Below are 12,746 nucleotides of genomic sequence, written 5' to 3'. Positions count from 1 at the left end.
TTCCTGAGAGAACTATAGTGGTGTTTAATAGGAGTAAGTATACATACTTATTAAAAGTGAACAACTCACATAATTAACATGTATTAATTTTATTGTATGAATATTATGCCTTAGTAAAGTTCAGCAAGAGTATGCTATACCAAGGTGTTTATCCAGGGTTGGGGTTGAGTGGCAGATAATAGGGTTGGCAGCTGCTCTGAACAATTGTTACTAGAACCTGAAATATGAATATGATCTCAAATTTACTTTTTTGTAATACTGTTCTCTCAGTAGATTTGTGTTAATGTGAAATGTTAATTGGTCCTTGCTATGCTATGTAAATTGTCCCTGTTAGCCGCATGAGTAATTGTGAACCCCTAGTGGGGGTAACAGCACCTAGAGGGAGATGACTTGGGTTACAGACTCCCAGAGGGCTACATGTCAGGCGTGGAGAAGAATAGGTAGGGAGTGGAGCGGGAAGCTTCTGTCAATCTCAAGTGGCCAGGCCTGCATCATGTGTCCTTCATGGAATGGAGGAGCACCAGGTTGTGCACGAGATACTGTGAAAGCACCTTATGTAGTGGCTGCTTGCCTACGTCCATTCTTACCTGTTTCATATTCAATAAAGCTGAGTAAAATGATGTTGACAACCTTTGGGGGCCTTTCATGCTTTTGTCATTTCTGGACTCAGGACCAACTGATCCTGAGTCAGTGTGTTTAAGTAATTATTACAAAAACAAACACTGTTTGTTTACAGCAATCTAAAGTTGTAATTTATTTTTTCAGTTAAGCCTTCAGGTATAAGATGCTTCATTGATGGGTCAGAAGAAATTGGAAATGACTTTAAACTAAAATGCGAACCCAAAGAAGGTTCACTTCCATTACGATATGAATGGCAAAAACTGTCTGACTCTCAGAAAATGCCCGACTCATGGTTACCAGGTATTGTCAGTGATAAAAATTGTACCATGTGCATTGATTTGGACTTTATGTACAGTAGGGTTTGTGTGTGTGTGCGTGTGTGTGTTTGTACGCTATATATTTTAAATTCTCAAATGCCTCCTGTTTTCTATATAGAACAATCAAAATTTCCATGGAAATTATTCAGTGCATTATAATGACAATTTAGATATATAAAATCAATGAAAAAAAGTTTCTATAATGATTTCACTTTTTAGGATGTAATTATTTTGTATTTCTTTACTTTTTTTTTTTTTTTTGACAGGCAGAGTTAGACACTGAGAGAGATAGAGAGGTCTTTCTTCCATTGGTTCACCCCCCCAGATGGCTGCTGTGGCCAGTGCGCTGCGCCGATCTGAAGCCAGAAGCCAGGTGCTTCTTCCTGGTCTCCCATGCGGGTGCAGGGAGCCAAGCGCTTGGGCCATCCTCCATTGCCCTCCTGGGCCACAGCAGAGAGTTGGATTGGAAGAGGAACAACCGGGACAGAACTGGTGCCCCAACCAGGACTAGAACCCGGAGTGCCGGCGCCACAGGTGGAGGATTAGCCTAGTGAGCTGCGGCGCTGGCCTTTGTATGTATTTTCTAATTGATTGGAAATAATCATAAGCATCAGATAGTGGCTGATGATTTGGATGTTGAGGTTTTGCCTAGAATCATCAGAGCTACTCTAATATATCCACAGAGTCTGTACATTAAAAAAAAAAAAAAAAAACAAACCTGTGTGACACTAACTAGAAAGTATTAAATTGCCTAAGCCTGATCATTCACACACACACACACACACACACACATATATATATATATTTTAAAGATTTATTTATTTATTTGAAAGTCAGAGTTACACAGACAGAGAAGGAGAGGCAGAGAGAGAGAGAGGGAGAAAGGGAGAGAGAGAGGGAGGTCTTCCATCTGCTGATTCACTCCCCAGTTGGCCCCAATGGCTGGAGCTACGCCAATCTGAAGCCAGGAGCCAGGAGCTTCTTCCGGGTCTCCCAAATGGGTAGGGGGCCCAAGGACTTGGGCCATCTTCTACTGCTTTCCCAGGCCCTAACAGAGAGCTGGATTGGAAGTGGAGCAGCCGGGACTCAAACTGGTGCCCATGTGGGATGCTGGCACTGCAGGTGGGGACTTTACCTGCAGCGCCACAGTGCTGGCCCTTCACATATGTATTGTAATTGATCTCTTGGTTCAAATTGATTACCATGTTCTACCATCCTTCCAACCATTCCAACCTGGTCTTAAGTAGGTTTGTCTCTCTCTTTTTTTTATTTTTTATAGCTAAGAGGTCAAACTAGATGATCCCTGTAACTTTATTTTGTATATTTCTTTTTTCTTTTTTTAAAGATTTGTTTACTTATTTAAAGGCAGAATTACAGAGTGAAAGGGAGAGACAGAGAGATAGAGATCATCCATCCACAGGTACAATCCCCAAGTGGCCGCAATGGCCAAGGCTGGCCAGGCTGGGCCAGGCTGAAGCCAGGAGCCTGGAACTCTGTGTCTTCCATGTGGTGTTATGGACCCAGGTACTTGGGCTATCTTTTGCTGCTTTCTCAAGCATATTAGCAGGGAGCTGGATCAGAAGTAGAACAGCTGGGATTTGAACCAGCACTCATGTGGGATGTTGTCATTAAAAGCAGTGGCTTAACTTTCTGTGCCACAACATTAGCCCCTGTATACTTCTATTTTGGAGGATTAAGAGGTTTGCAAGTTTTCCTTTGGTTGAAGCAGCTCTTGTGGGGTAAGATATTTTTCATAAGTAGTTGTGACCCCAGATTGATGAACCCTGCTTCTGCTGAGGCTTTGTGACTTACAGGATCATGATTATTTTTATCTTGATTCATATGATCTGTAGGCATGATTGATTGAACTCTGGAGATATGCATGACCTCAATGACTGCATCCATTTTTTTTTTTTTTAAGAGTTATTTATTTATTTGAAAGGCAGAGTTACAGAGACAGGGAGAGACAGAGAGACACCTTCTGCTGGTTCACTCTCCAGGTGGCTGCAATAGTCAGGGCTAGGCAGGCCAAAGCCAGGAGCCAGGGACATCTGGGTCTCCCTTATGGGTGCAGGGGCCCAAGTACTTGAGCCATCCTCTACTGTTTTTCCAGATGCATTATCAGGGAGCTGGATCAGAAGTGGAACAGCCACGACTCCACATGGTGCCCTTATGTGATTCTGGCACTGCAGACAGCGGCTTTACCTGCTACACCATGGCACCAGCCCCTATTTCCAGTTTTGATCTGTCTTGTTTTTAACTTGATTGTCAAACTTGGTAGGATTTTCCTTTACTAAAAATTCAGAGCAATGCATACTGAGGTTTTCTTTTCCTCTAGAAATGACTTCACCTGTTATATCTGTAAAAAATGCCACTTCTGAGTACTCTGGGACCTATAGTTGTACAGTCAGAAACCGGGTGGGCTCCGATCAGTGTCTGCTGCGCCTAGATGTTGTTCCTCGTAAGTATATTTTTTTTCAATCTGTTGTGATAATGTTGTGTTTATTATTTTTAGATAGCTTCCTTTAATTCAGTCACAAAGTGCATATTGAGGACAAGGGGGTGCTAAATTTGATTAGAGTGCTTTGTGGCTTAGTAAAACATTGTAATGTATTTAGAAGGTAAGAGATGGCAAATCAACTCTTTTATCCATATTTAACCATTATGAGTATGAGCTGCTTAGAATATTCTTTTTTTTTTTTTTAAGATTTATTTATTTATTTGAAAGGCAAAGGTACAGCGAGAGAAGGAGAGACAGAGAGATCTTCTGTCTGCTGGTTAACTCCCCAAATGGCCACAAAGGCTGGAGCTGGGCTGGTGTGAAGCCAGGAGATTCTTCCAGGTCTCCCATGTGGGTACAGGGATCCAAGTACCAGGGCCTTTCTCTGTTTCTTTCCCAGGCACATTAGCAGGGAGCTGGATTGGAAGCAGAACAGTCGGGACTCGAATTGGTACCCACATAGGATACTGGCATCCCAGGCAGGGGCTTTATCTGTCTTGCCACATGTTGGCTCTAGTATATTCTTGTATGCTCAGTACAATGAATATTAAAGCCTTTTACTCTGGTTTTGTCACTTTTATGCTTGGAATAGAATATACAGTTAAGAAGAAACTTAGTTGTATCAATTTCCTCAGCTGAATCCAAAAAAACTAAATAATTTGTCTTTTAATTTAATGCATGCAATGAAGTCACTCTATCAATGTGTTTCTTACCTTTAATACAAATGAATATCATTTTTTATTTACTATTAATTTTTAACATCTTAATTCTAGCTTCAAATAGAGCTGGAACAATTGCAGGAGCTATTATAGGAACTTTACTTGCTCTAGTGCTCATTGGTTGTATCGTCTTTTGCTGTCATAAAAAGCGCAGAGAAGAAAAATATGAAAAGGAAGTTCATCATGACATCAGGTAATTAATTAAGTGGAATGGGAGTTGACTGATGTATCCAAGTGTATTATGTCTGTAAATTATTAGGTGTTTCTTTAGTCATCTGAAACATCTCCCCACTGTGAGAATTTGGCTTCTCCCCTCAACCCATTTCAAAGCATTTACTTTCAAGTTCACAGGTCTAACACTACCCTTCGTTGTGTCCTTCCACCCGACCCACCAGTGTTCTTGCACTTCATGTTAACAACTACTACAAAATGATTATTTCAAGGCTGCCTTTTCACAATAAAATGAAGATACTGAGATTTTAAAAAAAGATCTGATCTTATCAAGTGATGAGGTAGCTTGTAAAACTATTGTTAGTGTGATTTTGTTTTTCTAAGTATTCTAAACCAGTAGATCTTAACTAGAAATACACACTGGATTATAGAACTTTTAAAAATAATAACCCATGGCCAGCACCGTGGCTTAACAGGCTAATCCCCCACCTTGAGGCGCCGGCACGGCACACCGGGTTCTAGTCCCGGTTGGGGCGCCAGATTCTATCCCCCTCTTCCAGGCCAGCTCTCTGCTATGGCCCGGGAAGGCAGTGGAGGATGGCCCAAGTCCTTGGGCCCTGCACCCGCATGGGAGACCAGGAGAAGCACCTGGCTCCTGGCTTCGGATCAGCGCGATGCGCCGGCCGCAGCGGCCATTGGAAGATGAACCAACAGCAAAAAGGAAGACCTTTCTCTCTGTCTCTCTCTCTCTCTCACTATGCACTCTGCCTGTCAAAATAATAATAATAATAATAATAATAATAACCCATGACAACTAATTCAACACTCTGGAAAATGACATGGTAGGTCTGGAATAGGGTCTCAATGTTTGTATTTTTTACTTTTTTAAAGATTTATTTATCTGAAAGATTTAACAGAGAGAGATCTTCTATCTGTTGGTTCACTTCCTAGATGGCCCCAATGACCAGGGGTGGGCCATGTCAAAGCCAGGAACCAGGAGCTTCATCAGATTATCCCACATGGGTGGTAGGGGCCCAGACACTTGGGCCATCTTCTGCTGTTTTCAGGCCATTAGCAGGGAGTTGGTTTGGAAGTGGGACAGCCAGGACACAAACCAGCACCCATATGGGATGCCAGGGTTGCAGGCTTGTATTTTTAAAATGCGTCAGACGTGTATTCTTGGTGAGTACTTGGTATGAAAATTCATATGCCTAAATTCCCAATTTTTGCCACATTCAATTTACAAAGTTTTCAGCTAAGATCTTAGACAATTTTTGTAGCACAAAGGAATTCTTTTTTTTTTTTTTGCGTATAAATTTATCTATAGATGTTAGAGCCTTATCAATTGTAGTGATGCAAGAGTAACTGGATTATCAGTGACAGTAGAGAGTATGAAACTATATGATACTTCATTATATGTAAAGCTATAAATTTTTGTCAAAATAATAAGTACACATTTCATGACATTATGCCTTGTTCTGTCTGCTATTTTTGTGACATAGTCTCACAACTTATATAATTCTAGATTTTGAGAAATTTGTTCTTTTAATTTGCATTGGGGATTTTGCTTTCCAGGGAAGATGTGCCTCCTCCCAAGAGTCGTACCTCTACTGCCAGAAGCTACATTGGCAGCAATCATTCATCCCTGGGATCCATGTCTCCTTCTAACATGGAAGGATATTCCAAGACTCTGTATAACCAAGTCCCAAGTGAAGACTTTGAACGTGCTCCTCAGAGTCCAACTCTCCCACCTGCTAAGGTAGCTGCCCCTAATCTAAGTCGAATGGGCGCTGTTCCTGTGATGATTCCAGCACAGAGCAAGGATGGGTCCATAGTATAGAACCTCAGTACCTCTCAGCTATGCTCTCTGTATATCTCTTCTTCTCTTGATATAAGAATACATATTCTAGTCTAAATTTTGTTATCAGTTTCAAATATATAAAAACAGACCTTGATCAGAAATTGTCAGAAATATACTTAAAGGTTTTTTTGGTTTTATTGAGGGTATTAAAGTTAGTAAATAGACATTCTCCATCTGAAAAATACAGATTTTATTTTAACAGGTTCATTTTAAAGGTTTCTAAATATTAATACCTAAGTAACATTATAGCACTTTGTATATGAAATCACAGTTGAAGAAACTGGTGAATTTACATCCTTACCAAGTTGATACTTGAATCATCTTAAAGTGGTAAAGAAACATGGCAGAAATCCTTATGTATGTTTATACTTGTTTTTATAGCTTCTTTGAAAACTCTTTAAGTCTATTTGGAATATCTCTCATAACAAGAAAACACCATAATGTGTTAGAAATTACTAGTTTTCTATCCAAGTTATCATAAACCTTATACAGTGATTTCTTAAATTTAATTGATAGACTGCTAAGGGCAACAGGTACATAATATGCTCTTTCATATACTAAAGTAAAAGAGCATCATTCAGATTCAGTTTGAACACTGCCATCAGTTCCATGTACAGGTTTCCGTATAGGTGCAATAGTGGGGAGATTTTTGTTGAGTGATCTGATGCCTGGAGGCCTATGATGGTCTTCAGAACAGTGACCAGCCAGATCAAAGATGTAATATTTCACAGTTCCAAGTAAACACTGGCTTTCCACCTTAAGTGTTATTTTGCCTCATGAAAATATTATTTAAGTTTTTTTGTTTAATCATTGTATATTGAAATTCCCTAATTGGTTTTAAATTTTAGGTTTTTAAAAAAATTCATTGTGGGGATTATTTGGATAATATTGTGTTATATGTTCTAGAAACATGTGATTCTAAATTTATTCTCTTGAATGCATTTCCTGAATAGTTTCATCGTAGACTCAGAATAATCAAGTACATACATTTTAAGCAATTAAGTGTTCTCCATCCATTCTCTATCCAGACATGGAGAATGTCCAGTTGCTGTTGTGTGGCCAAACATGTGTTTGTGTAGTTCCAACCAATCAAGTTGAGCATTGAAAAAGTTTGAGTCTTTGTTCTGTAAAAGTGATTTATTCTCTAAAAAAAAAAAAAAAAAATGAAAAATGAAAAAAGGGGTGAAGGGAATACTCCTACTTGCCAAATGTATTAAGTAGTACTGTTTTAGTAGAAGAAAGTGAATTTATTGTATTTCCCTTGAGATTGTGAGGGAGTGTGGAAATAGTAGAATGAGCCAACAGTTTCTTTATAGTAAATAAGTTCTGCAATAAATTATTTCACTAGCTCTAAAACCTTTTCCCTAGATTTTGGTAGGGAGTTGGTTTCTGTTCATCTTTTTGGGTGCTGTGGTGGTAAATGCTGCATTATAAAATTAATGTTGGCATGTTTTATACAGTTAGGCAGAATATGGTATACACTGTTTAATGATAAATTTAAGATGAATGTGTAATAGATTAGTGTATAGTTTTACATATTTGAAAGCATTTTTTAGTAGGTTTTAAACCTTACATAAAATTACTTTTATATTTGTGTTAACATTTTCATCTGTGCCTTTTGGGTAATTTACTTTCCATTATGAATTTCTGGTGCCTATGAGCTAGCTATCACCTACTTCAGAGGTGCTTAGAGGTGAAGGTACTGTTGCTAAAAATGCATCACTGTGACATCATTCTATCCTCATGCTTTCAGTCTAGCCTCTTCCTGTCTGTTGCTTTTTGACTTAAGATGATTGTGTTATTCATAAAGATGTAAAAATTTCAACCTCCCCAACACTCTTCAACTGTGTTTCTGATTTTATAACAGTAGCTATTTTTAAATGTCAGGTGTTTAGCCTGTTTTATATGAATAAAATTTATTTATAAGATATTTTAAGAATAAAGTAGAATGCAAAGTTTTGGTCCTTACATTTTCTGATTTTTATATAATGCAGATTATGTGATCAATCCAAGTAGAAATTACTGCAGAAGGGAGATATGTGTAAGACTTTCCTTCTCTTAAAAATCATATTTTGGCCATAAGTAAATCAGAATCTCTTCCAGAAGGCTTTCAGTTCAGACACATAACAATGATAAAATGAGAAACAAGCTTTACAAAGTCAGCTGTGTATCTTGAAGGGACCTATGGGTATAAGTAAATACAGAGTATAGTTTTAGGCTTCTATCTGCAGCTACTCTCATTGTAAACTTCACTTAATCCAAAGGGTGGTACTAGTAATTGCCTAAATAATGCCCACCAGTAGTTAATTTGAACCAGAGATCAGTTGTTTTAGAATTACTATTGATAATCATCAAGTAGTTCATCAAAAAATTATTAAAGCATTTCAATTAGAGGACCAGACAACACCAGTCAAGGAGGGTACTTACTGCATCTTCAAAGCAAAACCATTTAATTCTACCTTTTACCTGCGAGACTTGACACCTTTTTAGGTTACCCAGAAAAATTTGAAATGATACCATAATCCTGCAGTTTAAGTACAAAATGCTTTATGGGTGTAGCTGTTCTGACAATCTTACACTAATATTCCTGTTGGCCTCCCAACCCAACCCTGTGTAAAAGTCTCTAAGAGATTCTACTGATCAGTTATTTATTCCTCTAAAGTTGAACAACTTCTGCAGACTTGTTCCAATGGAAACACAGCTTGAGTGTGTCTTAGGGGGAGGTTAATTGACAACATTCAAATCATTATTAATATAAATTTTTTTATTTAAAAGGTAATTCTTTAAAATTTGAGTCCTGGAAATGTAGAATAACTGGAAGGGGAAGTAGACATTTCGATTAAAAAGAGCTGATTGCATGAAGTTGGCTTTCAAATTCTGTAATATGTGACTTCTTAAAATAACTATTCTCCATGTCTTTTTGTGTGTGCGCAGCATGTAAATTTGAAGTTTTGTGAATATTCAGTTTTTTTTTCCTAACTTTCTCAACAGTGTTTAGGGCTTTCAGATGCCTTATTCCAGTGTGAACAGAAAAGGTCCATATTTTATGTGGTTAATACTTCAGTGTGTCACATAATGAGGAGTAGTTTGTAGAAAATGTTGGCACAATTTTAACTTAAAATTTTAGTGGTGTGTGACATTATATATTATATATATATATGTACATATATCTTTATAACATTCATGTGTTTAGTAGTATAAATGTTCTGGGCAAGTTTTAATATTTCAAATGCCTTTGGATATTCTAGCAATAAAAGCAACATGTTTGGCAATAGGATTTCTTAACTCATTTGCCTATTTTGTCACTAAAATATTCCATAACTGAGCACAGATTTCTTATATAAATGTTGTGGAAGCAAGGAAGAATTATAAATTTGTGAATCGTGGTTCTGTTTATTTCTTTTTAGGGAAAATTGCTCATTTATATATGAATGGTAACACCAGCTTCTTAATTAAAATTGTTTTATAAAATATATACTATTTTATAATTAAAGAATATAGTGAATGTCAGTTGGGTTTGGTTTTGATTGTGGATACTAAAAGTTCATCAAAGAACTTTGTGTTTTCTGGTATCTTATTTAATGTTACAAGTATTAAGAGAACCACAATTCATTGATTCACTTATTCTTGTCCCTAACTATAAATTTTAGTGATGAAATCCACTTGTGCTACTGAGAAAAATATTTGACACTTCACATATGCAAAGTAGAGAACTGATAGTGTCAATTGCAGATTTTTGTATTTAAAATTTCTGGCTTACATATCCAATGGTGCAGATTTTGAAATTTGTAAGAACAAAAGTTGTTTAAGAAAACAAAAACTTGCTCTAGTTTTGTGACCTTGTGTAATTTTGAAATAAAATCAAGGAAGTAGTTCTTCGCCTCATGGTGTGGCTTATTGTGCCTTAAACAATGTCTACTAAAGCTTCAGTGTTATTCCTCCCTGTTTTCCTGCGTCAAGGTTTCCTTTCTATCCTGTGCATACTTTACACAGAAAGAAAAAAATGCAGCAACCATACATCAGTGGCAACCTGTCATTTATATATATATTTTCCCACCTCAATGCATGTATATGACAATGTATAATATTTGGGGTTGATACCTCCAAAGGTCTGTCATTGTGGAATTTACATAAACCCAAGAATTGTTCAGATACATTAAAAGTGTATGTGCATCATTTGTCTTAATACATACACATCTGTCTTAGACTAGAGGTAACTGATAAATTGTTTGCTCATGGTTCTGGAATCTGGGAAGACCAAGATCAAGGCACCAGCAGATTTGATATCTGGTGAAGACCTGCTTTGCTTTAAAGATGGCATTTCTTGCTGGTGCTTGTGGCAGAAGTGGGCAGAGGAGCTTATACAAAACTCTTGTATAGAACACTAGTCCCATTCATGAGGATGGGGCCATAATAATTTGATCATTTCCCCCAGAGACTCCCACTTCTTAATGCTGTCCCACTGGATATTAAACTTAAACATAGCAGTTTTAGGAGGACACAAACATTCAAACCATGCAATACTTATTATGGTTACAAGCAATTTTATTGACTCTGAACATTCGTTTCAGTAAAAACCTGGATGAAACAACAATGCTTCTACAAGAAGACATGTTGATGACTATTTTGTTTATTCCATGAAATTCTTAACATCAGCACTGTTAACATTTTGATCTGGGTAATTCTTTGTAGTAGGGGACTGTCCTTTGCATTGTAGGATGTTTAATAGCACTCTTAGTCTCTACAAAGTAGATGACAATAGAATTTTTACCCCCATCCCCACAGTGTGATAATGAAAAGTGTCTTCAAACATTTCCATATATCCCCTTAGGGTGAAAGCAAATTGCCTCCATTTGAGAACGACTGATTTATATGAGTACTAATGTGATACATTCTACTCAGGGACTAAGAAATGAAGAGCATAGGATTTAGTCAGGTGTGTTTGTCACTTATTACTAGTTGCTTCACTTAAAGCATCAGTTTCCTGAGGATTAAGATGGAGATAAAATACCTGCTTCACAAGGGATTTGGGATGACTTATAAATAGTATTGATATAATATGAAAAGTTTTTCTGTAGCTTGGATCTTGTTGATGACACACAGACCTTCACACAATCAATATTACAATAAGATAATGCCAGGTCAAACTACCAAGTGCAGCTTAATGCCTTTAATTTTGTATCTCTAAAGCCCAATCATATTTTGGCTAATTAAAATAGGACATCATCGAACACAAAGTTATTTGTTAGAGTAAAAATGATCTGTAGTCTAATTATGATCTTGTCAAAAAGAGATCATTTTAACATGACATAAAAGGTTTCTCAGGGTCCATTACATTTCTCTGTGGTTTTAGTTTCTCTGTACCTCCATGTACTTTTTTGTGACAGCCGTACTTCATAGGTGAGGAGTCATGGTCTCATACCTTCATGACATAAAACTTCTTTGGCTGAGGAATAGCCCCTCTTTGATTCTCTGCCCAATTCATATCTGTCCTTCAGTTGTTAAGTTCAAAGACCATCTTCTTTTGAGTCATTTTTCTTGAGTCATACCTCTGTTCCTCACATAACTAAATTAGGAATACTTCTGGGACCTCCCATTATCACTATAGGAGTTTTATGGCACATAGATATTTGCATTCTAATTATTTCACTTGCTTAACATACTGCCTCTAGGAGTAAGGTGATTTACTTACCTTGATTCACAGTGCCTACCTCTGTGGCTTGCGAATTGCTCAGTAAATACTAAAGGGATAATAATAAGAAACTGGGCATGAGGGTAAGTATTAAGTGTACATGGCTATGATCTGCAAGATGCCTGGTCTGGTCTTTTCCAAAAGGCAACTTCATGAGAAAATAGTGAGTATGTGTAGTCAGAGAAAGGCAGTACTTTCCTTAAAAAGTTAATTTCCTAAATAGAAAGGGATGATGTGACTCTAGGAGCCATCACTAAAACCAGTCAGTACCGTAACAACCTAGAGAAGCATTTTAGAAGTAAATTTCTAAAGTCCTGTTCAGAGATTCCAACTAAGTAGATCCAAAGTCAAGTCAGTGGCTCTGTGTTTCTCTCCCAGATGATTTCAATCATTGTCGCAGTTGATTTCTCAGCAATGTTGCAGTGGATTGTTTCTGAAAGGAGGAGTGCAGTGGGGCCAAGAGGCGCAGAGTCACCACACAGACCCCGGGAGTCGGTGAAAGCGGGCTTGAGACAAGCAGCCCTCAGACTCGTTTATTTCAGTTGGTACAACAGCTTATATAGTCAAGACCAGCCAATCCGGTCAAGGGGCGGTCTGTGCCCCAACCAATCACAGCCTGTTGCCAGGCAGGCTCCATTGCCAGGTGGGTTTCAAAGTCATTCCTGAGTAACTGAGGCTCGCTTGCCAGCAGCCATCTTGGCATGGCCTTCTCATCCCACCACAAATCATCACCCAACTCTGGCACCCTCTGAATAATGTTTAGGAAATCCTTTGCAGATCCCTGATTTCTTTTTTTTTCCTTTCTTTTCTTTTTTTTTTTTTGGACAGGCAGAGTGGATAGTGAGAGAGAGAGAGAGACAGAGAG

The 12,746-nt window shown here is 37.8% G+C and overlaps 1 protein-coding gene across 2 annotated transcripts in view; it reads left to right on the top strand.

Annotated features, from left to right (window-relative positions):
• Positions 1-12,746, top strand: part of CXADR (CXADR Ig-like cell adhesion molecule) — an 86,138-nt gene that overhangs the window by 53,108 nt on the left and 20,284 nt on the right. The window contains exons 4-7 of one of the 2 annotated variants that reach the window (XM_062206569.1): positions 766-921; positions 3,277-3,399; positions 4,212-4,350; positions 5,904-6,087. In XM_062206569.1, coding sequence (XP_062062553.1) covers positions 766-921; positions 3,277-3,399; positions 4,212-4,350; positions 5,904-6,087 — 602 coding nt within the window. Of the gene's footprint in view, positions 1-765; positions 922-3,276; positions 3,400-4,211; positions 4,351-5,903; positions 10,065-12,746 lie in introns of those variants that run through there. The other variant, XM_062206565.1, reaches the window with a different exon arrangement.

Source organism: Lepus europaeus, chromosome 2, assembly GCF_033115175.1.
Source record: "Lepus europaeus isolate LE1 chromosome 2, mLepTim1.pri, whole genome shotgun sequence".
Lineage (NCBI taxonomy): Eukaryota > Metazoa > Chordata > Mammalia > Lagomorpha > Leporidae > Lepus > Lepus europaeus.
The sequence above is the reverse complement of the archived record's forward strand: the minus strand, read 5'-3'. Positions and strand labels throughout refer to the sequence as shown.